Source organism: Sphaerodactylus townsendi, linkage group LG14 (genome assembly GCF_021028975.2).
Source record: "Sphaerodactylus townsendi isolate TG3544 linkage group LG14, MPM_Stown_v2.3, whole genome shotgun sequence".
NCBI lineage: Eukaryota > Metazoa > Chordata > Lepidosauria > Squamata > Sphaerodactylidae > Sphaerodactylus > Sphaerodactylus townsendi.
In genome coordinates, this window is record NC_059438.1 from 27,534,652 (window position 1) to 27,560,075 (window position 25,424).

The window sequence follows — 25,424 nt, forward strand, 5'->3', positions numbered from 1 at the left end:
TTTTTGATAATAATTCACCAAAAGTATTCAGTAGAAGTAATTCTGTAATTAGGTTTCTCCTGATTACAGTTCCAGATCACAGAATATTTTCGTTGTCTGCTGCAGAGAACCGTTTTTAGATCACTGTGTTAAAAGGACTGCGAAGGTGTATCTCTTCACCTAGGGGAGACTCCCATTGGCTGGACCAGAATCTAGTAGACCAGAAGGGGTAGAGGAAATGTGGGTCAGCTGGGTGCCTGGAAAGAACTGGAGCCACTCCCCAGGCATGGGGTGAAACAACTCTTATCTGATGATACCTTTTATTAAGTCAGCTGTCATTCTCACAAAAAGCTCATTGAGAAAGCCTTTTGTTTTTCCTCATTTGACCAGCTAGTGATTGTTTCTCTAAGGTTTCTTAATAGGCCTAACAACAGAGGTGGGTTTTTATTCACTTGCCACTTAGGCTAATAACTTACACAAAGCTTAATTTCCTAACTTGCCACTTAGGTTAATAACTTCCACACAGAACACAGATTCCTCTTGCATGCTACAGCACCTCACTTAATCTCTTTCCTCTACACACACTTCAGTCCAGCTTCTGTCTGACGACCCAACCAGCCAACTCTGCCCCCAAGGGTACAGCTCCTGATTTGCTCTGTGCCAATGTAGTTGCACTCAAATGCTTACCATTTGCTACTTACAGCCTAAAGGGGCTTTCTGAGCCTTGAGATCTCCTGTGAGGTAAATTCCATCACCCTTGTAGCCCCTCTTGAGTCTCTTGGGAGTTCTGGAATCTCACATGTGCTTCCACCCCAGGCCTGCTTCCTCCATGCTGTGATTGGTATTGAGGAAAAGATATGCCATTTGCTTTGTTCACAGAGCTCGAGGTCCGTCGGGATCGGGGCACTCTGGGCCAGCGCCCCATCTTGCTCACTGTTGAAGACCCCAAGGTCCAGGTTGGCAGTGGAGGGGCCACCCTCAATGCTCTCCTTGTGGCAGCTGAGCATCTGAGTGCTCGAGCCGGCTATACGGTAAGAGAGTGGCTGCTGAGCAGCCATAGCTCCTGGATCTTTGGCCTTCCTAGAGCATCTTTACTTCATCTATCTCAATGGGCACCATCACGTGATGTCCATTGAGGGTTTCCTGCTATCCATTTGCTTCAATCCCAAAGCTAGTGTTGCTAATCCCCTGATGGTAACTGGAGTTTTCCTGGGTTTACAACTAATCACAAGATGACACAGATCATTTTCCTCAGAGAAAATGGCTGCTTTGGAGGATGGACTGTATGGCATTACTCTGATGAAGTCCCTCCCACTCCAAACCCCACCCTCTTCAGGCTCCACTCCCAAATCTCCAGGTGTTTCCCATCATGGAGATGGCAGCCCTACTCAAAGCATCTGTTTCCCAGAGCAAATAACCAGTCTTGGGGTTCTTCACCTCATTGGAGTAGGTGTTTCAGTAGACCCCGGGAGGCAACTGGTCCAGAAATAGCCAACTCAGTCACAGACATATTGTGATTGGCTCCACAGTACTGCATGGCAGCCATTTTGTGGTGGTACCCTCGCCTGGTTCTCAAAACTGCAAAAGCACTGATCAACCCAGCAACATTTGGGACCCTTGTTCTAGCTGCTGCCCAATTGGCCAGCAGATCACCCTTATGTAAGCCATCAGAGAGTCGGGGTGTGTGGAGATATAAAACATGTCTCCCTGCAGTAGCTGTAAAACTTGAAAGGGACTTGAAACAGTCATTTTCACAAAATCAAAATGCTTTAGGATTACAAATTCATTTTCACTCTGGAAGAGCTGACACTTGACTTCTACCTGTGTAGAGCCCTTCGTTCATCAAGAGAAGATTTCTTCTGTTTCATATGTCTTTCCCTTGCTCTCCTCAAACATAAATGCTTACCCACCTTGTAGCTTTCTTTTCAGCCCCTTGCTTACCTCACGGAAGTCTTCTCTGCTTCCCTTCCAGGTAGTCACATCTGATGTCTTGCAAAAGGCCCGGATACTCATCCTGCACATGGTGAGATGATAGAGACTAGTCGTCTCTAAGGTTGGGAGAGGTGCGGTGTGACTGAGTGGGTGGGGTCCTCTAGATTGCAGAGTTTTGGAACAGGTCAAAGAGGATGAAGCAGGCTAGGCATTTTAAGTGCAACTGGTAGGAAAAGCTGCAACCTGAGTGTTACCTGAGGGGGAAAAACTTGGATCAGTGCAACCCTATGTGGAGTTTCTCCAGTCTAAATCCATTGAAATGAGTGGGCTTAAACTGGAGGAACTCTCTTTAGGATTGTACTGTCTTTCTCAACTGGGCGGCGGTGGCGGTGGGTGCTCTTCAGCCTGCACTTGCTAGTCTTACTGCTCTATACCCCTTTTCTCCTGCTCAGGGCCGGGACTTCTTGTTTGATGACTGCAGCCGAGCATTCACCTGTCTCCCCATTGAGGATCCTGCTGCCCCCATTGAGGCACTCACCTGCAACCTGGACAGCCTGCTGGCTACCTTGACATACCAGGTCTGTGTGGCAGGTCCCTTGCAGACTTTTTTATTGTGTTGGCCTCAATGGTGCTGCTGCAGCCGGTGAGTCCCACCCTGATGTGTGCTGCTGCTGTAGACTACCTAGCCCAGGGGTCTGCAACCTGCGGCTCTCCAGATGTTCATGGACTACAATTCCCATCAGCCCCTGCCAGCATGGCCAATTGCAGACCCCTGACTAGCCAATGGAGTACAGCCACGCAGGAACTCTTTGGGGTGGCCATACATACTGGACAAAGTTAAGATTGGGTGGAATTGTGGGAAGAGGACTGTTTGCTGTTTATACGATCTTGTCTGAGCATGTGTCTTAGGACTGCCAGTTGTGGTTGGCAACATGATGGGAGAATTTGGAGGCACAATGTTACTTCTGATAGAAAACCAGAAGTGATGTCACCATGCTGGGGCCAACTAGGATTCGCCCAAAACTGTATAGTTAAACCTTAGTTGGAACCCACACACGTCCACATTCTGCTTCCTGACAGAGGGATTAAGAACAGCAAACCTGTTTAGGTCTCCACTCGTCTCACAGACAGAGCCAGGTACCTCCAACTCCCTTTTTGCATCCTGCTTCCTTTCCAGGTGTGCAAGGGATCCCCGCCAGGTGTGTGGGTTTGCAGTACTGATATGCTTCTCTCGATGCCTGCCTCAGCTGGTGAGTGTGTCCAAGTGTTCCCAGGGACTTGGTGGGAGATGGCTGTTGGCCCTTCCGTACTGGGATGAAGAATTGGGGTGCTCTCCTGGGGCATGCAGGGACTCCTCTCTTTACTTCTTATTCATTTGGAGATGCTTGCTTAGTTTTCATTTATATTGAAAGGGCAGTCTGAACAGAGAAATTGATAGCGAATTTATAAACTTTCCCCTCCCAGAGATTGATTGGGTTGGATTTCGGGGTGCTAGAGTCATTGCCGTGCCTGGAAGCATCTCCTATGCCCGGAAGCATGGAGTCTACCTTGCCAATGCTCAGGTATGCAATCAACAGATCTTCTGCAGCCTAATTTTATTTGTATGTATGCAATCAATCAATCAATCAATCAATCAATCAATCAATCAATCAAACAATCAATCACAATCAATCAATCAATCAATCAATCATATTTTTATCCTGCTCTTTCCCTGAGGGGCTCAGGATGGGTTAGAACAAGTTAAAACTCACTAAAACATTAGATAAAACAAAACATTGAAAGTTATAAAACACCTTCCAATATTCCAATAAGGTGATAAATAATGTATAAAAATGGATGGTGACTTATTACATTTAATATCCCGCCCTTTTCCAGCCAAAGCCAGGGTCAAAGCAGCTCACGCATATAGTTTAATAGATTACAATAACATTAACACATAAGCATTAAAACATTAAAATACAATAATCAGTTAATAAAATGCAATAATCAATAAATGTTCCCTGACCTAGCCTCACCGCTAAGAAGTCTATTAATACAATTGGTCTCAGGGGACAGAGATTGGTCGTCTGTGCTTACGAATAGCGGATTCCCTGGTTTAACTTGCAGACTGAGGTCACTGGCCATCTAACTAATGAGCCCAGGACACGGAGCTCATTCCTGCAAATGGCAAAGTTGAGCTGTGGTGCTTAAAGACATAAATCCCAGTTGTTTTGTTGCCAGTCTTATGATCTGCCCTGCTGTGCCGTTTTTGAACACGCAGCTGTCTGCCTTCTGAAAGTATAAAAGCTCGTATTAATTTCCTGCAATCTATGTTAATTTTTCAGTCCTTGCATGTAATAATTAATCGCGATAGCCAATGTCATGACGATTTCTTGGGGTTCAAATTTTACAGGTGCCTAAGGATTTGGGAATGGCATTTGGACAGCAGAACTCTTCCCTGATAGGGCCCCTTCTGCACATGCAGAATAACACACTTTCAATCCACTTTCGGTGCACTTTGCTGCTGGATTTTACTGTGCGGAATAGCAAAATCCACTTGCAAACAATTGTGAAAGTGGATTGAAAGTACATTATTCTGCATGTGCGGAAGGGGCCCTATTCACTCAAATCAATCCTCATCTCTGCTTCTGAAGTGATTTTTCACACAGCGTGGGCAGGAGACAGCAGCTCGAGAAGCACAAATTCCAAAGTATGCTTTATGGATCCACTTAGAAAGCACTTAGAAAGTGACTGGGTGGTTTGGAAGAAGAAGGAATGCCTTTCTCGCCTCCATCACGGGCTTATAATTTAGCAGCAACAATATAAAAGATAAGGGGAAACAAACATCACCTTTAAAACAATATGAAAGCTGAGCACGATTGTCTCACCTGTTCTGTGCTTTACTTTAGTTCTAAAGCTCAGCTATCCCCATTTAAGATCCTTAATACACAATAGTAGTTTTATCAAGTGTAGATGTTGCCAAGGAACAATAGTTTTCTGGGCTGGCAGTAAAGTTGCCAACTGAGCCTTGGGAAGTTTCTGGAGATTTGGGAGTAGAACTCGGGTTTCGGGAGAGGAGGGACCTCAGCGGGTATAATGCCATAAAGTATCTCCCTTCCAAAGCTGCTGTTTTCTCCAAGGGAACTTGGTCTGTGTTGCTAGTAATCAGTTGCAATTCTGGGAGATTTCCAAGCCAGAGGCGTAGCTCCAAGCGGGAGGGGGGCGCGAGATGCACCAGGCGCACACCCCTGTGGGGGCATGGCAAGGGCGTTCCGGGGCAGGATGGGGGGCAGAGGACGCACCAGTGCACTGGGCGCCTTCCCCCCTCTGCCTGAAGTTTGGCAACCCTAGCCGGCAGGCTAACTGTGGCCCTCTTCTCAATAGGGAGTTGTGCAAGATATTCTCTACCAATGCCCTGAAGATCAGATTCAGCAGTGCATGGGATTAGATGGAAAAGTCCCATTGGTAAGTCTGGCTCTTGGGGTAATATAAATCTCTCTCCTGGAATACTGTGAGTTGATCCCACCGGGTACAACCCTGTGGCTAGGCTGAGATGCAGGGTGATCCGTGGGTGACTAGAAAACCGTGGCTGCCCACGTTGAACAGCAAACCTTATTTGCTAGCACAGGACTGCTGTCAGACACATGAGTTGCTTAAGTGGCCTCTATATGACAAGCTTGGAGAAGAAATCCTGGGGCCTATTTTGACTGGAAAAGACAATAAACGGAAACTGAACTATTTACTGTTGGGTAAGGACAAAATAATTTCCAGTGATGTGTTTTAGTAAACAAATACAGGAGAGCAGGTGGACAGGAGAGTCTTCAGTCCTATAGAGGAATGTTAAAATAAGTTTTCCTTTATATTTTAACTTTCTACCTACCTCACAGGAAGTTTGTTGTGAGGGGGGAAGGGAAAGGAGTTTGTAAGCCCCTTTGAGTCTCCTTGAAGGAGAGGAAGGGGGGAGGATATGAATCCAAACTCCTCCTCCTCCTCCTCCTCTTCTTCTTTCTTCTAATCTCTTCGTTTATAAATAATTTGGAATTTGGCTTTTTATGAATTGTTGTTTTACTGGTTGTTCACCGTAAATAAATAAACTGAACTGAGCTGTCAGACACGCATGCCGTGTCTGACAGCTGCTGCAGAAGAGCACAACAAGAGCTCTGTTCCAACCTCTGTTTGGTCTGGCAGGTCTGTGGAGTTGTCTTCTTCTCTGCAGAGACAGCAGAACAGCTTCTGGCTACCCACGTGGTTCCCCCCCTTGATGCCTGCACCTACTTGGGCTTGGACTCTGGAGCACCACCCATTCAGGTGAGGCCCTCCCGGCTGCCATCTTGCTGCAGTTCGTAGGCAAACGCTGCAAATAAAGAATCAAATGGGTTTGCTCAGAGCCCCAAGATCCTGCTTCTGTTTTAGAGGTATGCTTGGAGAACAGCAAAGTACGTGGAGTGATTTCAGGCCCGGGGCAGCTTGTCCTGGCTCAGTTCTTAGTACGTTCTCCTGTCTCTTTTGCCCTGTGTATTCTTCCAGTTTTGATTTCCCTTCCTTGGTCTGTGGTGGCAGTTTGTAGCAATCAAAAAATGTACAAATCCCACCAAAGCAACTGGTTCCAGCCTCCTGCCGGTTGAGTGCGCTGCCTTCATATGGGTCAGCTGATGGCCGTTCTTTTCTCTTTGCTCCAAACTAGCTGTCCCTGTTCTTCGACATCCTGTTGTGCATGGCCCAGGGGGTGGCTGAAGAAGCCTTCGTGAAAGGCCAGAGCCCAGGAATGGGCAGTGGAGATACCCAGAATGCATCAGTGATCAAGAACGCCCGATCCGTGCTGTGGAAGGCACTCCATACAGTCCCGCTCACTATGGGTGAAGATGTGACCTCAAGTGTGCTTTGCATTTCACTAGAGCAGAATCAAAACATTGGATGGATTCTGTGTTGCTGACGTTGATTGGGAATTCTTTTTCAAATGGAGTTCTTGGGTGTCAGGAAAGGATGGGAGTGATAGTACATATTTGGGTTTCATGTACACAGCCACAGAGGTCTGGCACTCAATAGAGAATCTCATCTGCTCGACCCAAGGAGGCAAAACAGCCAGAAAATGGCAGGATGAGCATCTCCAGAAGATGGAGGGTGAAGTCCAGCCTGCGCACTGGAACCCCAAAACTGTGGCAAAGGAGCAGCTACACTTTGTCTTGTGCTAAGGGCTCTCTTGCTTCGAGGGACCAAAACAGAACTAGCATAGTAGAGTGGTTAGGATGTCACACTCAGATTGGCACACCTGGGTTCAAATCCTTACTCTACCGTGGAAGCTGGCATGGGTTAGCTTGGACCAGTGACTCACTCTCCACCTAACCTATCTCGCAGGGCTATTGTGAGGATAAAACGGAGAGGAGCAGACTGATGCAAGCCACTTTGAGTCCCCGTTGGGAAGAGAAGGGCAGTAGAAATGAAGTATAATAAACTAATTCTCCACAGATGTGTTCCTGTGCTTATTAGTTGAGATCTCTGCTTCAGTTGAAAGTCCCATTGTTCTGGTGTTTTGCGGTTCCCAGGCCAGATGTTCCTGGCAAGATTATTTCCTTTCTTGTCTCTTTGCAGCGTACATTCCTGGTGGAAGCTACAGCTACATGAGCATGTCATCCAGTGACCATATCCTCCACTTAACAGCCCACGATGGCATGGCTCACAGCCAGTCCTTCTGCAAAGTGGCCCATTCTGATGTGGCTGTAAGTACCTTCCCAGCATCTTGCTTTGTAAACTTGGGCCAACATCTTGTTTTGTAAACTTGCCCAGCATCTCTGCAGACACACCAAGTGCCTGCAGATTCAGCTGAAGTTCCCTGTAGTTGAGGGCACACCTTGCTCCCAGAGTTGTCATGTCCCCATAGTCTCTTCCTCCTTGTCTCTTGCACACAGGAGCCACAACTCTTGGAAGAGGGCTGCTCGGTTACTAACAGCCTGCTCGAAGGAGCAGTGTCCTTGGGGCCAGGAAGTGCTATTCAGCACTGTTGTTTGAAGGTACGTCCCCGTTCGGTGGAGCTCCTGCAATTCTCTGTTGTTCATTCCAACAGTGTCTGGCTTATAGATACACTTCTGTGTATCTGGCTGATTCAGAGTGCGGGCAAGGACCAAGAATTGGGGCTAAGCCTGTAGATTTGGCAGGAGGAGATTTTGAGATTAACAAAAGCATAGCTTGTGTGCTGGGACAAGCACTGGACACTTTGCTTCTGGTTAAAAGGCCCAGAAGTCCACAATTGCAATCTGTTTTGCTTACCGGAACCTAGCTTAGGTGCAGAAGGATGGGATACTTGGGACAGCAAAGCACAGCAGCATCAGGAGCAGAGCTAGGTAGCAGTCTAGGAGGCTGGATTTAGGTTCTGTCACCTCTGGGCCTTGGTTGGACCCTACCCAGGATGCCGGCAGAAGTCTCTTTCTCCTTTCCCTGTAAGTGTCACAGTCCGAGGAGTCTGAAGTTCCCCTAACCTCTCTTCACCTTCTGCTCAGCTGGAAGCTACATTCTGCAAGACCTTCCCTTCCACCGAGGGTGGTCTCCCTGCAGTCCCATATTGGGAAATCAATGTTGGGAATGCATCAAGGATAGGTGCTATTGCAGTTCACCTACCTGAAGGCCCTTTTGGGAAGTTCTGAATGGGGGGGGGGGCTGCATGGCCAGGCATCCCCAGAGCTGACCATTCCTATCCAAAGGTCACATTCCCTAAAGACATTTTAAGACCATCCCACCACCCCTTTCTAGAAAGACAGATGGATTGACTTTCTAATGTTGCCTCCTAGGAGTGTTTGCAGCCACCTTACTGCTAAGCTGCAAATTCCCCCCAAGGAGTTGTTCCCATTTTTTTCAGGAATTATGAGGGTGCCAAGAGATTGCACATGTGAGCTCCTCACACGAATCTCACGCGAACCAGGTGGCACCAGCAGTTTTTATGATACAGGCCTGAGCTGAGGAGCATGGATCCAACCATCCACCAAGGAGCCTTCCTCCAACTTAAGTGGCTCTTCCCCTGGAGGGTCACTTGGGTTACCAGATCTAGGTTGGGAAATACCTGGAGATTCTAGGAGTGGACCCTGGGGAGGGGGAGGTTTTGGGAAGGGAGGAGCAGCAGTGGCGTAGGAGGTTAAGAGCTCGTGTATCTAATCTGGAGGAACCGGGTTTGATTCCCAGCTCTGCCGCTTGAGCTGTGGAGGCTTATCTGGGGAATTCAGATTAGCCTGTGTACTCCCACACATGCCAGCTGGGTGACCTTGGGCTAGTCACAGCTCCTCGGAGCTCTCTCAGCCCCACCTACCTCACAGGGGGTTTGTTATGAGGGGGGAAGGGCAAGGAGATTGTAAGCCCCTTTGAGTCTCCTGCAGGAGAGAAAGGGGGGATATAAATCCAACCTCCTCTTCTTCTTCTTCTTCTTCTTCTTCTTCTTCTTCTTCTTCTTCTTCTTCTTCTTCTTCTTCTTCTTCTTCTTCTTCTTCTTCTTCTTCTTCTTCTTCTTCTTCTTCTTCTTCTTCTTCTTCTTCTTCTTCTTCTTCTTCTTCTTCTTCTTCTTCTTCTTCTTCTTCTTCTTCTTCTTCTTCTTCTTCTTCTTCTTCTTCTTCTTCTTCTTCTTCTTCTTCTTCTTCTTCTTCTTCTTCTTCTTCTTCTTCTTCTTCTTTCTCTTCTTCTCTCTCTCCTCTCTTCTCTCTTCTTCTCTTCTCTCTCTCTTCTTCTCTTCTCTCTCTCTTCTTCTCTTCTCTCTTCTCTCTTCTCTTCTCTTCTCTTCTCTTCTCTCTTCTCTTCTCTTCTCTCTTCTCTTCTCTCTTCTCTTCTCTTCTCTCTTCTCTTCTCTTCTCTTCTTCTTCTTCTTCTTCTTCTTCTTCTTCTTCTTCTTCTTCTTCAATGGTCCATAGTACCATAGAGTCTGCCTTCCAAAGCGGCCATTTTCTCCAGGTTAACTAATCTCATTTGCCTGGAGATTGTTGCAGTAGTGGGTGATCTCCAGCTACCACCTGGAAGTTGGCAGCATTAAGGGTGAACCCAAAGACTCCCACTCAACTGTGTAGGGCTAGGACTTGAGGCAGATCAGACAACTGGGATGAGAGAAACTACTGAGGAGCCATGTTTGAGCTCATGGGCCCAGTGAGGGCGAGGCTGGTGAAGGTCACTGTGCTGCCGAAACACATGGTGTGTGGCCTTCCTCCAGGGTCCCTTGCAGATCCGCTCTGGTTGTCTCCTCACTGGCCTGGATGTGGCATCCTCTGAGGACCTCAAGAGCCACGTGCTTGAGGATGTGGTTGTTCAGGGACACGCTATCAAACTGAGAAACATTCCTTGCAAAGTGTTCACCTTGAGTGGGCGGCATGACAACTGGCAGGTAAGCACAGCTGCATCCCTTTTGGGCATGAGTGGGATGCCGTTTCTCCAGGGTGGAAACTTTCTGCAATCCCCAGAAAGCCCTTCAGAGGGCTGAAAAGTGGGCTTTCTTGGTGGAATTCTACTAGAAGAGTGAGGTGTCCCTTTCGCAGCATGGGGAAGGTGGTGTCAGCTAGGCATAGAACTCTCCCAGAACTGTGGCACACTTTTACCCAATTCTCCTTCTCCTGTTTCTTTCTTTCTGCATCTGCTCAGAGGAGTTTCTTTGAAAATCCCAAACTGATGCTATTGTCTCCTGCTTAGAGTCCTGCAGAGGAAAACGGCACCTACCTGAACATGCCATGGGAGGAGTTGTTCCGCAGGACAGGAATACGGTATGCACCCAGAGACTCCTCCATAGTGATGACCTAGTGGGCCCCTCCCCAGCACTCCCAGTCAGTGGCCAAGCTCTTCATGTCCTATGTTGTTGCCCACTCTTCCTGGTGTGGAGGAACAGGTGTTGGATCTTGGCCATGGGCTCAAGTGCCATTTCTCTGATGAAGAGTCAGCTCATGTGTTACCCAAAATGGTTGGGTCTGACTCACTTTTGGTTGGAGAATATGTGATGGGCAGATTGCTTAGCAAGAGCGGGTAACCGAATCAGCCTCTACCTGTTTATACCAGGATTTTTCTCCCTTAGAAATCTGCAGGAGACGAAGGTAACATTTACCAAAATTTCATTTAGAAGTGAAAAGGATTTGCAATATCCATAATGAGACACACTTTGTTTAATTCGTTTATTATTCTATTCATTTAAAACATTTTAATGCGGCTTTGCCACCCAAACAGGGACCCCCAAGGCAGCAAGCTAGGAAACATTAAAACATTTCAACCTTAGGACAGCGTTTAAAATAATATATGAAATAATTCAGTAAAAATATTAACACATAGACAGAATACACAAAAAATCAGAAGGGAAAACCAATGACAATTGGTAACAGGAGAGAACAGTCAAGGAGACCAATGAAGTAGAAGAAGAAGAGTTTGGATTTATATCCCCCCTTTCTCTCATGTAGGAGACTCAAAGGGGTTGACAATCTCCTTTCCCTTCCCCCCTCACAACAAACACCCTGTGAGGTGGGTGGGGCTGAGAGAGCTCTGGAAAGCTGTGACTAGCCCAAGGTCACCCAGCTGGCATGTGTGGGAGTGCGCAGGCTAATCTGAATTCCCCAGATAAGCCTCCACAACTCAAGCGGCAGAGCTGGGAATCAAACCCGTTTCCTCCAGATCAGGGTGCACCTGCTCTTAGCCACTATGCCACTGCTGAAGCTTTCTGGGCAAGATGTTGCTAAATTTGGGTGCCCAGCTGAGAAGGCCATTTGTTTGGTTGCCCCTTGTCTAGCCTCAGATGGTAGGGGCCCCCAAAGCAGGGCTTCTGACAATGGCCAAAATGAACAATTAAGTTATGTTACATTTAGATATATTTATGTAGCATTGTAAAATTAAAGAATACTATTTTTTAAAAAAGTCAATTGTATTACTTTTATTACTGTTTTTATTGTAATTTAGAAATGACACAAAACAGAAAATAACCATTAACCAGTCCCTGGTGTATGGCCTTTTCGGGAGTAAGAGTAATTGAATATTGCTTGAAGGCTAAAATTAACCAAATTAAATTTTATGTTTTTGTATGAATTGGGTCAGGGTTCTCCCAACCTGGCTTACCATCCCAGCAATCAGACAGCAACTGTAAGGAACTTCTTCCCCTGGTTTGGATCTGGAAACTTCCCCCCCCCCCCCCCACCTCCCCGGCCTTTTCCCACACTGAAATGGGCCAGGGGGATTACATGCCCCTTGCAGGGCTGAATATGCATAGGCTGTGAGGTAGGGTCACAGGGACTTGGAGATGTCCTGAAATTACAACTCATCTCCAGCCAGGCAATAGAGAGGAATTCCCCTGGAGAAAATGACTATGGAGGATGGACACTGTGGAACTGAGGCCCCACCCCTTTCCAACCTTTCTCTCTCCAAGTTTCACCTCTAAAATCCCCAGGTGTTTTCTAATCCAGAGTTGGCAATCCTATAATGTGTGGCCTTCTGGGAAGGAGTCACTCTTTAGTGGTTTTCTGAGTGCCAACTGCTCCATTTGCGCACCAAATATCCTTTTTGCTTCACCCTGACCAGAAACCAGGACCTTTGGAGCTCAGACACCCTCTCAAGCAGGTGCTGCCTGCTGAATGCCCGCCTCTTTCCTGTGCTACATGCCTCTGAACTGCTGGGCCTTGGGGACATCATGTGGCTCTTGGGTCCCCCCGGGGCTGGTCAACTGCAGCGCTGGCGAACTTCGTGGCGGATGTCCTGGGAGGAGCTGCGGACCTGCCTGGACCAGGAGAAGGAGCTGGCCTCCCGCAAAGACCTCTTCTTCCTGCAGGCTCAGAGCAAGATCCGAAAGGTTTTGACAGGGCACAGTGGCTGCAGCCTACTGCCACTGATCCGCTCAGCTGTCATTGAGGGCTACCAGGAGGCCTTGCTGAAGACATTGGATGAGGGTGAGCTATGGCTGGGATGTTGTGTCCCTCCTGTTTACCCCAGCTCTGTTGTCTTCCGTGTGACCTTTTCCCTATTGTATGTCTACAGGACAGCAGTTCTGCTGCCCAGCAGTCTTAATGGTTGGAAGGGAACTATGGGGAGCCTCAAAGGTTGAGCTGGAAACTGTAAAACCTGTAACAAAAGAATTATATTTATTATGTGGCGTACACAATGCATTGGTTAAAAGCCCAGGGCCTGGAAAACAGACTGCATATAAAAACATCACTATAAATTGTTACAAAGATCTCAAAGATGATGATGTACTCATTATAAATGATCGATACAGTCCTGTGCTGGTGATTTATAATGAGTATATCATCAGCTTTTAGAAAAAATTTGTAGCAGTTTATACTCTTGCTTTTATACACAGCCTGTATTCCAGGCCCTGTGGTTTTAACACACTTTTGTACACCATATAATAAAAGTAAGCATGTTGCTGTAGATTCTGTTGTTTCCAGCTCAACCTTATGGATTCCATGTACTTTTCTGGCTGAGTCCTCTCCCTGCCCGCCCTCCCAACTTTTTGTTGTCAAAATGAAAAAGAATTCCATCTTGGCTCACCTGTAAAAACATTTCTGTAAGGCAGTGTTGGGGATTTCCTGCAGAGGATTCTCAGCCCCTGCACCATCTACAGGAAACCATGTTAGGGATTCGTGGTTAAACCAGTTTGCTGCTTCTGTGCTTTGAGGGTAACTCCTTGCTTTGCAGTTGCTTCCACAGCCAGTGATCCTGGAGTAGCTGCTCGGACTCTCGCCTGCATTGCTGATGTGCTGGCCTGCATGGCTAAAGGAGAAGGAGGCTTGCGGAGTGGCCCAGCGGCCAACAAGGCCTGGGCCCCAGCCTTCCAGCAGCTGGAGAAAGGCAACATCTCTGAGGGCATGAAGGAGCTTGCTAAGGAGAGGAAAAAATGGCTGAGCAGGTACCACTAGGCTCAGTGGCCTCTAGCGGGGTGAGCCTCGCCTTTCAGAGTTGTTTGGCACATTCTCAGAAGTACCTGCTTAAAGATTCTTCCCTTGGGTGCTGTGTGGTTTCCGGGCTGTATGGCTGTGTTCTAGCAGCATTCTCTCCTGACGTTTCGCCTGCATCTGTGGCTGGCATCATCACTATCAGATCCTCTGAAGATGCCAGCCACAGATGCAGGCAAAACGTCAGGAGAGAATGCTGCTAGAACATGGCCATACAGCCCGGAAACCACACAGCACCCCAGTGATTCCGGCCGTGAAAGCCTTCGACGATTCTTCCCTTGTTGGATTGGGTGGGAGGCATCTGTAGAGATTGTTTTGGACTCTTAGGATAAAAAACTTATAACCCGCTTTATCAGCAAAAACAATCCAGTAGTTCGGAACTCTGTAAGACAAAATTAAGGAGACCTGCATTTTTTTTTTTTAAAAAAGAAGAATAAGAACAAAAGCGTGGCAGATTAAAGCTAGGTAGACATAGCCTGGAGTCTCCTTCTTTGGAGGTTTTTAAAGAGAGGCTGGATGGCCATCTGTCTGGAGTGCTTTGATTGTGTGTTCCTGCACAGCAGGGGGTTGGACTTGATAGCCCTTGTGGTCTCTTCCAACTCTATGATTCTATAGCCACTGGTTCAAACATAATAAATTAAAAATTACAACTACTGTCATGAGGGACAGCAGGGTACCTAAAACTCAGCAAGCCTGAGAGGAATTGTTCCTCAACAGAAGGCCCACAGCCAAGAAGGGCCTGCTGTTTGTACTTGCCCATCTCATTTCAGCATGAGGGGATGAGAACACTCAGCACCCCAGATATTTGCAAAGTTCCTGGGGGTGGGCCTCACTTGCAGATCTTAGCTGACCTGCAGATCTTGATCTCATGCTGATCTTCTGCCCCATAGCAAAGGGAAAGGCAAAGTCAGCCCTCCAGGCTGTCTATGCCCAGCCCAGTGACACTGGGCCCTCCCTGCCATTAACTACTTGGGCTCTCCTTTGCAACCAGGATGAGAAGCAAATGAACAGTGCCCTCAGAGTAGCACAGAATAACTGCTTGTGGACTGATGTGTTGGTTTGTTGTAGCCCTGTGGGAACTGTGCTCTTGCCTAATGGCTGGAGGTTGTCTGTCAGTGTCCAAATAACTTCTCTGGTAATGGGGGCAAAAGTACTTAAGTTTGAGAAGAGCGTATGCAGGGGTAGGCTGAAGCTACAGAGATACCAACCAGCATCTTTCTTCACCTTTACCTCCCGCTGTCCTGGTCACTGCAGGCCCGTCCTGCTGGTCCGCGCTGCTCGACATTACGAAGGGGCGGAGCAGATTCTCATCCGCCAGGCGGTGATGTCTTCATGCCAATTCATCAGCGTCCAGCCAGTGGAGCTTCCTACCGTGGGCCGCTGGGTACTGGTGGAGTGTCCTGCCAGGATAGACCTCTCTGGTAAGGGGCTGGCTAAGCAGCACTTTGGGTTCTTTCGGGATCTATGGCTCTGCAGGCCTCTTTCAGCAACAGCTTGCAGAGTTATCTGGGCTGTTCTTAACCTCTCAATGCCAAGACATCCAGAATTGTGCAGAGTTTGGGGGATGCATTGACCCTTTCCCACAGATGTAGACCGAGCACTCTCGTGCAGCTGCTCCTCTCTTCATCTGGGTCAGCATTGCGGGATTTGATAGGAACAAGGTTGCATTCCTTTCCTTCTTGGCTCATGCTTCCTGTTAGGAATGTGATGGAACAGCTGCTCTGCACAGGGTGAGCGGTGATCTTCCACTGTTTCCAACCCAGGACCCACCTTTAGCCTCCAGGTACGGGAGCCCAGCTGTGGAATAGGAAGTCTTGTGATGTCATAGTCACATGGCAGGAAGGAGAAGGCTCCAGATACAAGCCCTCCAACAAGCTTGTATGGAGACTTAGAGGATTGACTGCTGGGGGCAGTAGCTGGGCAGGGTTATGGAAAGAGACAGAAGGCAAAGGAGAGCAGGAAAAGAGTTTTCTAAACCTGTGAAAAAGGAATCCTCTCCACCATGGAGTGGTTTTTCTTGTCATCCTACTCCTCCTCTAAGTTCATTCATGCAAAGAGAGCAGAGAGTGTGGCATCCCAGCTCTCAGCTTCTTCCAAAAAGTGGAGAGAACACCAAGCTATAAGTGCTTGTGATCAAGTTGAGGGTCATAATTAGGCCTCTCATTTACCTATCCTGGGAGGGAAATTATCAGGCCTCAGCCCCAATTCTCAACCACCAAGGACCGGAGTAGGAGAAAAACTGGTCTCCATATAGCAATGTTCTAGAAATTTCCTTAGTCTCCATGGTAGGCTATAGATACTAGAGCCGTGGTGGCGAACCTTTGGCACTCCAGATATTATGGACTACAATTCCCATCAGCCTCTGCCAGCATTGCCAACTGTAGGGGCTGATGGGAATTGTAGTCCATAACATCTGGAGTGCCAGAGGTTCGCCACCACTGTACTAGAGCATCATTCGCAAGAGTCATCGTGTCTTCTCCAAATTCCACCCTCCTCAGGCACATCCCCCCCTCAATCTCAGTATTTGTCATGGCAGTGTTGACCTATAGAAGGAAGACTTGGAGGCAGCAGTGTTTTGAGCACCACTAGTGGAACAACCAAATAGGATTTCAAGAGGTGGACTCCAGTGTTACAAAGGATACTGAGGTTGCGTGGAACTTGTGTTTTAGCATTGTCTGCAGTGTGGCAAGACGTTATTTTGGATGTTGTGATACAGCTGCCAGAGGGTGACAGTATGTTCTAGCCTGCCCTCCTTTGAGTTCTGCTGTTTTTCCAGGTGGCTGGAGCGACACGCCTCCGATTACGTATGAACATGGTGGGGCTGTGGTGGATGTTGCCATCTTGGTAGACGGACACAGGCCTATCGGTGCTCAGGCCCGGCGCATTGCTGAGCCGGAGCTGCGGCTGGTTAGTGCCAGTGGTGGCGGGCTGGAAGGAGAGGTGGTGGTGAAGCTGGTGTGTCGGCACCTGGAGGACCTACAAGATCACTGCCAGCCTCATGCCCCAGGTGAGAGTCTCCTTGGCAGGGGGTGGGAGTCGGAACAGGACCAGAACTCCCTGGACCACAGCAGAGCTACATCGTGTGGCAGAGCTCAGGAGCTACTTAATATGAATGGATATGCCGTTGTTGTGAATTCAGAATGCCCAAATGCAAGTGGAGTGTATGTGTTGCTCCTACCCAGGTGATTAATGGAGCCTTCACACTTAACCTTCCCTTGCTTTAGACTGCACGTGGTGGTAACTGTGGAATCCGTTGCTATGCAACCTAATTAACTAATCGCAGCAAATGCATCCTAATTGTTTTGCTGTTCTGCAAATTAACCTTGTGCCCTGCCAGCCTCCCTTGCTTCAGTGCTGAAATCTGACATGCAATTCCTTCTCGCTCTCTCACCCGTCTCCCATTTGGGCCATTTGCCAGAACCACAGCCCTTCTCCTGTTTTGAAATCCTGTTCTTAACATTTCTAGCACTTTCCAAAGACTAGGCTAGATCCTGCAGGAGCCGCTCGGGCTTCCAGATCTTTGAGGTAGGTAGGAGACCAGAGAGGTTTGAGCCCTCCATTCATGCCTTCTCTCTCACCTCAGGTGCCTTGCTGAAAGCCGCATTCATTTGCACCCAGATTGTCACTCTCCATTCCCAGAGGACCTTGCAAGAGCAGCTGGAGGAATGCTTTGGAGGCGGGTTCGAACTTCGAACATGGTCTCATCTGCCTCACGGATCAGGGTTGGGTATGTTTCTAATCTTTCAGCGAATCTTGCGTTAGTCAAGGAGCACCACACAGTGAACGCTGGCCAGCTGTTGCTGCAGATGAGTTTTTAAGGTAGCCTTTCTCACCTGGGAGTGTTGAGTGCTGAGCCTGATCCCTCTTTGCCCGTGAGCTTCCAGTCGGTTCCTCTCAGAGATCCACCCAAATGAGGCAGCCATGTCCTCCTCTTTGCTCCATCCGTGAGCACATTCCAAGGGCTCCCAGGTCAGAGGGCCTGACCACTCCCTTCCAAAATACAAGCCCTCCGTCACAGGGCCATGAAATGACATTGTGTGTTCTATGACTGTGTGCCACAAAATTTGAAGCTTTTCTCCTACCTGTGAAGCCTTTCTCCAACTTACGTGGCTTTTGCTTCAGCCAAAAGGCTCCAGTCTAATATTTTGTGGAGAGAGGTGGGATTTTTTTGTGCCAGATTTGAGGGGCTAGATGGGAGAAATAGGAGCCTGTGGGAGCTTGTGGGAAGAGTCATGCCTCCACATACACACACCTGGTATTTGTCTCTAGCATTCATCAGGCACAATGGCAGGCCTGTCCAGAAGACTCGGGATGGATGATGATAGGCTGGAAATGCTGCAAATGTGGTAGTAGACAAAGCCAAAGATGTCCTGGCCTAGAACGCTCTTTGCCTAGAGTACCTGCTGTGAGGCTTCTTTGATTTCCAGGAGCCCTCCTTTCCCCTCTTGTCTGGTGCTCCGCTGTTGAGGAAAAGTAGAAGTCAGGCCCACACTTCAGCCAAGCCAGTGCTCATATTTATTTATTTAAAATATTGATAGACCAGCTTCTCTCCTGACCATGTCTAAACCCCTGGTGAGGTTTTCAGTGCAAGAGATGTTCAGAGGTAGTTTGCCGTTGCCTGCCATCACATCATGACCCTGGAATTCCTTGGTGGTCTCCCATCCAAATACTTGCCAGGATTGATCCTGCTTAGCTTCAGAGGATCTGACAAGATCAGGCTAGCCTCAATTGTCCAGGTTAAGGCCAAGATGGGTACTAATATCGTAAAGACCATCTAGAAGCAATAAATGTTAAAACAACAGATGAAATATCTGCAAGCCGTTTTTTAAAGTGTTTGGTTTCTTCTGCAGGCACTAGCAGTATCCTGGCAGGTGCTGTGATAGCCGCATTGTACAGAGTGTCGGGACACTCTACCAGCACTGAGTCCCTCATTCATGCAGTGTTACACCTGGAGCAAGTGCTTACCACAGGTAAAGAGTAAGTTACCTTGTTCTGGAAGCCTATCTACTCCTAACCTGAAAGTTCTGGATGGGGAAGAAAAAGAGTTTGGATTTATACCCGTCTTTCTCTCTTGTAAGTAGACTCAAGGTGGCTTACAAACTCCTTTCCCTTCCTCTCCCCACAACAGACGCCTTGTGGGGTAGGTGGGGCTGAGAGAGTTCCCAAGAACTGTGACGAGCCCTAGGTCACCCAGCAGGAATGTAGGAGTGCGGAAACACATCTGGTTTGCCAGATAAACCTCTGCCACTCAGGTGGAGGAGTGGGGAATCAAACCCAGTTCTCCAGATTAGAATCCATCTGCTCTTAGCCACTACACCATGCTGGCTCTCAAAGCAAAGCAAAGAGTCATTGGAGGATAGTGAGTTGATATGTGGAATCATCCATTTCCATATCCCTCCATGACTCCAAATATAAAATTAAATGGTGATGTTAATGGGGTGGAGGCCTTCTATCCTCCTCATAGAAGTGCCCAGCTTCCTGTGATTGGAAATAACTCTGTTGAATACTTCCCATCACAAATGGAATTTTGGGATGGTTTTACCATATCTGCAAAATTACTCCCTTTCCTCCACAATCTTGCTATCTTTCCTCAACAATCTTTCCTCAACAGTATTGAGGGGTGTTCCCCCCAGTATATTTGCCAACAGGACGTTTTGGAGAACAAGAGGGTAATATAGAGGCCCTGCTGAGCCAGTAGGTTATCCACTCTCATTTTCAAAACTCCGTCCTTGTTTTGCAGGAGCTAACATTGTTCAGTACATTTTGCATACCTTTCCTTTACCCACATTGCCTGACTGGAATGGAGGTGTCAGGGGGACCTCTTTGCTGCTCTGAATGCTGGTCTTGCCCACTCTTCTGCTTCCTCCATCCTTCCAAATTTGTGGTGCAGACCGAGAAGAGCTCCAGACCTCCACATCTTCTGTTCCCCCCTCCTCTCCAGCTGGCATCCTTCTCATACGCTAGTCTGCTCCCTCACCCCTACCCTATCCATTCTGATCTTCTGAGGCTCTTTTCCATGTGCACCCCCTGGGGAGATTAGGCACGTGAGCAGTGGTAGGATTCAAATAATGTAACAACCGGTTCCGAAAGAACTCAGTGGTGGGATTACAACCAGTTCTCTGAACTAGACAAAAAATTAGCTACCTGTTCTACCGAACTGGTGCAAATAGGCTGAATCTCACCTCTGCACGTGACCCTTTCTATGTTATCACACAAGTGCTGGATCCCCCCCTTCAGACTTATTCAACAGTTGCGATCTCTGGATGCCAGTTAAAGGTGAATTTGTTCTCTTGAGCTTTGGGATGATTTTTCTTCAGCTTCTTTCTGTGAATGCTGTTTCGATTTTCATAGCAAGTTCCACCCAAACACTTACTGATTGGTTCCCCACCTGGGGGCATGACAATTTTATACCCCACTAAAACATTCCCTTCTCACTGGACACAGTATGTAACAGACTTCCCTCTGTGATACACCTCTGAAGATGCCAGCCACAGATGCAGGCGAAACATTAGGAACAAGATCCACCAGACCATGGCCACACAGCCCGGAAAACCCACCACAATCAACTGTTTCTATTGTTTCCTTCCCCCTTCGTGTTAAAGTAGCTTTCTCATGATTATGCAATGAATGTTCCAAGCTGCCTTGGCTATCTGCATTGTTGGGAAGGCGGGGGTATCGTTTTTAAAGGAACTAAACAGCCTGGAACGTGAACAGGATAATTTTCTCAGCTGCTCCTCTTGCTGCTCCTTGCAGGGGGTGGATGGCAGGACCAGGTTGGTGGGCTGGTGCCAGGCCTTAAGATTGGACGTTCGGAGGCCCGGCTACCGTTGAAGGTGGAGGTGGAACAGATTGCAGTTCCTGAGGGTTTCAGGTGCATCCTGAATGAGCACTTGCTCCTACTGTACACGGGGAAGATGCGCCTTGCCCGCAACCTGCTCCAGGTACAGCCAAGGGGCTTCATTTGTTTATTTTGTTTGATTTATAAAATGCCTCTCCCCCAAGACCTCAGGGGATCGTACAACATTTGTGTTGCATTAAAATACGATAAAATGCAATAAAATCTAATGAATAATGCAAGAGCACTAATAAATCCTACCAAAGGTGGATTATTAAAATATCCCCATTCAGCCGCTTTCATAACGGGAGAAGGAAAAGAGAACTAAAAGGTGAGGGGGGGAGAAAGAAGAAGAAGAGGAGTTGGATTTATATCCCCCCTTTCTCTCCTATAGGAGACTCAAAGGGGCTTACAATCTCCTTTCCCTTCCCCCCTCAAGACAAACACCCTGTGAGATAGGTGGGGCTGAGAGACCTCAGAAGAACTGTGACTAGCCTAAGGTCACCCAGATGGAACGCTGTTGCTGCCCTGAACCTTGTGCCTGGCGGATGGTTCCTCTTACAGGCCCTGCGGAACTGTGCCAAATCCTACAAGGCCCTGGCCTCACTTGACAGAGTGTTCCACCAGGCTGGTCAAGGACAGTCAGACAGCCTTTGGGCCAAGGATCACCAGGACATTTTTGTTCACAGAGCATAGTGCTCTTTGGGGAGCATATTTGGAGATGGGCTCTGTTTCTTTTGGAGAGTGTACATTGCTTCATCTGCAGGATGGTGACCCAGTGAAATCTCAGGAGCACCCCCACAAGCATGAAGGCATTAATAGCATTCCCCTCCAATGCACGGTTGCTGTTTTCTCAAGGCAAGGTGTGGGGCTGCTGTCATCTGTGAGCCTGTGTGTGTTCTAGCTGCCAGCAAGAAAGGCCGATGGAACCTCTCATTGCATCATTGGTTGCCTTTCTTTGCAGGATGTTCTAAGGAACTGGTACGCCAGACTGCCCGCCATTGTCCAGAATGCCAATGCGCTTGTGAGCAATGCAGAGGAGTGTGCCCGGGCCCTTCAACAAGGTACAGCCCAGCTTGTTTGAGGAGGGCCCCCCAGCTCTCTACCAACAGTTTAGAAGGTGTGGCCATTCACACTTTCAGGGACTGATGTACTTGAGAGAGGTGGGGTTTTCATAGTGTCTGTCAGCTCCCAAAATCAGTAACCACTTCACATTCGAGCCTGTGGGATCAGACTGGTAGTCCGTCAAGTTCAGCATCCCATTTGACACAGTGTCCAACCTGTGGTCCTGGAGGGCTAACAGGCAGGAAATGAAGGTCAAAGAATCCTCTGATGTTGTTTCTTGGGCACTGGGTTTCAGAGGCTGGTAGCTGTTGGATATAGAGATCGCCTTTAGCCTTCTTTGCCTAGTAGCTGTTGATGGAACTACCCTTCATTAATTTGCTTAATCCTCTTTTAATACCATCTGTGCTCATGTCTATATTTTAATTACTTGTTGAATAAAGAAGTGTTTCCTTTTGTCACCCGTCAACTTCATAGGGTGCCCCTAAGTTTTAGTATTATGGGGAAAGGAGCAAAAGTTGCTTTTCCCCACCCTGTACATAATTTCTGATCATGTATCCTCTGTCCATTCTCCCCAGTCACCCTTTTTTGTAAACTGGAAAGCCCCATACTCGTCGGGAGGTTGTTCTGACCTCTTAAAAACAAGGGAAATGGCTGTCAGTGTGATAACAACGGGGTTATTCTTGTAAAACAGAGGATGTCTCAGGACAGGGGAGAGGGTCTGGGAGGCTTCTGCAGAGAGGTGCCTGACCAGATTGTCTCTTCTTTCTTTTCCTCCTCTTTCCCACTAGGGAACCTGGCTCTCCTGGGCAAATGCATGAGCAATTACAGGCTGCAGAAGAAGGTCATGGCCCCTGGGTGTGAGCCTTTGGTTGTCCAGCGCATGATGGAGGCGCTCCAGCCTCATGTCTATGGGCAGAGTCTGGCTGGTGCTGGAGGTGGTGGTTTTCTCTGCATCTTAACAAAGCAGCCAAGGATGCAGGAGGCATTGCAAAGGGTCCTGGCAAAAACAGAGGTGAGTTCAACCAGCGTCCTAGTTTCCTGTTAGTCTCCAGAAACCACAGCAAGTGTTGGCATCCAGTGTGTTGAGGAAAAAGCCTTCCTTGGCAGCACGTAAGAAGAGAAATGGAGTTTATGGATTGTTCCCAAGTCAGAATAGGAGCCATTATCTGTTCCCTTGCAAGGTGGACAACTCACCAAGTCAAATATATATATGTGAGTGTGTTGTCTATATTCTGTTTTAATTGTCTAAAATATTTTATACTTGTGGTTTAGATGCTTTTTCATGTCTGAAATGTCTTAATGTTTTCTTATTTGTTTATAATATTTCTATGCCACTACTTTAGGCCGTTTCCGCATGGCCAGGATGCGCCCCCACGCCGCCAAGAGTTCTGGCGGCGTGGGGGCGCAAGCCCGTTCGCATGAACGGGCGAAGCGGAGGCCGGCAGGCGGCTCCGCACGGAGCCGCCTCTTCCCCCGTCCCCGCCCCACTCACGGTGTCCTCGTCGTCGCCTGCTGGGCGTCGCAGCCCCGCCCACGCTGCCCTCCGACCCCTGGAGGTCGGAGGACAGTGTGGGTGGGGCTGCGACGCCCAGCAGGCGATGACGAGGACACTGTGAGTGGGGCGGGGACGGGAGACAGCGTCTTCCCGGCGGCGCGGTTCGCATCGCGCTGCCGGGAAGACGCTTCCTCCCCAACAACAACCCTTTAAAGGGTTGTTGTTTAGGGCGGCCTGACGCCACCCTGGGGGGAGGGAAGCACAGTCAGGTCGCCGCTGCTGCGTTGCAGCAGCGGCGCCTGTGCGAACGGCGGCCTGGGGGCGGTGTTTTTACCGCCCCCAGGCCGTCGTTAATGGGCCGTGCGGAAACGGCCTTAGAGTCCTCCTTGGGGCAGTTTACAATTATAAAACAGTTTAAAAAACAAGCTGTTAAAATCACCAATTAAAAAAGGTGATCATTTAAAAGCTTGACAATTTAAAAAAAACTAATTAAAAGCCTAGGTAAAAACCTATGTTTTAATGTTTGCTATCTTGGGAACCCTGAATTGTGTGGAAAGGAGGCATAGAAATGTTTTAAACGAGAAAAATAAAATGTTAAGCTCTTTTTCTGTTTCAGTCTGAAAATGTATTCATCAACATGCCTTTGTGGTGTAGTGGTTAAGAGCAGGGGCACTCTAATTTGGAGAACCAGGTTTGATTCCGTGCTTTACCACTTGAGCTGTGGAGGCTTATCTGGGGATCTTGATTAGCCTGTGCACTCCAACACATGCCAGCTGGGTGACCTTGGGCTAGTCACAGTTCTTCGGAGCTCTCTCAGCCCCATCCACCCTCACAGGATGTTTGTTGTGGGGGGAGGGGGGAAGGGAAAGGAGATTGTTAGCCCCTTAATGTCTCCTTTCAGGAGAGAAAGGGGGGATATAAATCCAAACTCCTCTTCTTCCTTTTAGGGGCTGGGAAACTTCAGCATCCACACAGTTGAAGTGGATGCAGCTGGTTTCCAGATGCAGCTTTTGGAAGAGGACCTCTCATCCGTGGAGCAGTAGGCACTGCAGCTGCGGACACTTCTTGCACCTCTACCAGTGCCCCCATTATATTTGACTTGAACGGCAGCCCTTGGAAGAGGAAGAGAGATGCTTGCAAAGGATGCTACCATCAAATCCACACACCCCACCTCCAATAAAATTATTAGGCTCAGTCTGGATGTGATGAACCACAGTTGCCTCTCTCCATCTTTCTGCCCCATTGAAGGTGAGAATCTCTAGACGTGGCTCAGGAATTTACCTGGGATTGACTGAAGGTCAGACACTACTGGCTTGAAGCTGTTGTCCAAAGTTGTTGAGGTGGCCTCTGAAGTTTTCCAAGTTTGCTGAAGCAGTGCTTCTGATGACTTAGCTATTTTCAAGTACCATCAACTCAGTGGTTCTTCCTAATGCCGCAACCCTTTAATACAGTTCCTCATGTTGTGGTGACCCCTAACCCTAACATTTATCCATTTTACAGATGGAAAAAAACTGATGCAGAGAGTCTTAGGCGACCCCTGTGAAAGGGTCATTTGATCCTCAAAGGGGTCCCGACCCCCAGGTTGAGAACCACTGCATTAACTGGTCTATTTCCTCATTAAGACCATAAGCTGTAAATATTAAATTTATAAGTCCAGAAAGTCTCTCTCTTTTTTAGAAGTCAGTACACCTGCAGAGCTGACATCTGTAGATTTTTGATGACTCAGATTCTAAGCTGTTCATCTTTATTCTTATTTTATTATATTTTTACCCCGCATCCCAACTGAAGAGTGAACAGTTCAAGGCTGCAAAGCGCTTCACAAGTGGAGCCTACATCCTTTGCTGTCTGATACAGCTTCTGTACTCACATATGCATAAAGTTTTCCTTTATGGTGTGTGATTTAACAATTTGAACCAATGAGGAACACCTGGTGGCTGAAACATATTTGTTTTTAAAGAATGTTTTTACTGTTTGTACTATATTAAAGATTTGTTTAATGTACGATATGTAACCCTATAACATTTATTCAGTTATTAGGTTTCCTGGTTACCACACCGAGTACAAGTACACTTAACGAAAAATTTAAGTGGTTGGGGTGGGTTTTCCGGGCTGTGTGGCTGTGGTCTGGTAGATCTTGTTCCTAATGTTTTGCCTGCATCTGTGGCTGGCATCTTCAGAGTCTGAGTTAACTTGTAAGCCAGCTACCTGAAACTGACTTCCTCTGGGATCGAACTCAGCTTGTGAGCATAGAGCACTG

The 25,424-nt window shown here is 47.9% G+C and overlaps 1 protein-coding gene across 8 annotated transcripts in view; it reads left to right on the forward strand.

Moving 5' to 3' along the window:
- The window catches only part of FCSK (fucose kinase), a 32,038-nt gene extending 6,870 nt beyond the window's left edge, over positions 1 to 25,168 (forward strand). For 6 of the 8 annotated variants that reach the window (XM_048515258.1, XM_048515252.1, XM_048515254.1 and 3 more), the window contains exons 3-24: positions 859 to 1,010; positions 1,952 to 2,002; positions 2,364 to 2,489; positions 3,089 to 3,161; positions 3,376 to 3,473; positions 5,275 to 5,355; positions 6,079 to 6,198; positions 6,575 to 6,746; positions 7,480 to 7,607; positions 7,797 to 7,898; positions 10,070 to 10,240; positions 10,543 to 10,613; positions 12,403 to 12,767; positions 13,516 to 13,726; positions 15,027 to 15,193; positions 16,549 to 16,779; positions 17,356 to 17,499; positions 18,623 to 18,742; positions 20,526 to 20,713; positions 21,572 to 21,671; positions 22,461 to 22,684; positions 24,115 to 25,168. In XM_048515258.1, coding sequence (XP_048371215.1) covers positions 859 to 1,010; positions 1,952 to 2,002; positions 2,364 to 2,489; positions 3,089 to 3,161; positions 3,376 to 3,473; positions 5,275 to 5,355; positions 6,079 to 6,198; positions 6,575 to 6,746; positions 7,480 to 7,607; positions 7,797 to 7,898; positions 10,070 to 10,240; positions 10,543 to 10,613; positions 12,403 to 12,767; positions 13,516 to 13,726; positions 15,027 to 15,193; positions 16,549 to 16,779; positions 17,356 to 17,499; positions 18,623 to 18,742; positions 20,526 to 20,713; positions 21,572 to 21,671; positions 22,461 to 22,684; positions 24,115 to 24,210 — 3,191 coding nt within the window. In that variant the 3' untranslated portion in view covers positions 24,211 to 25,168. Of the gene's footprint in view, positions 1 to 858; positions 1,011 to 1,951; positions 2,003 to 2,363; positions 2,490 to 3,088; positions 3,162 to 3,375; positions 3,474 to 5,274; positions 5,356 to 6,078; positions 6,199 to 6,574; positions 6,747 to 7,479; positions 7,608 to 7,796; positions 7,899 to 10,069; positions 10,241 to 10,542; positions 10,614 to 12,402; positions 12,768 to 13,515; positions 13,727 to 15,026; positions 15,194 to 16,548; positions 16,780 to 17,355; positions 17,500 to 18,622; positions 18,750 to 20,525; positions 20,714 to 21,571; positions 21,672 to 22,460; positions 22,685 to 24,114 lie in introns of those variants that run through there. The other 2 variants (XM_048515259.1, XM_048515260.1) reach the window with 2 other exon arrangements.
- Positions 25,169 to 25,424: the final 256 nt, after the last annotated feature.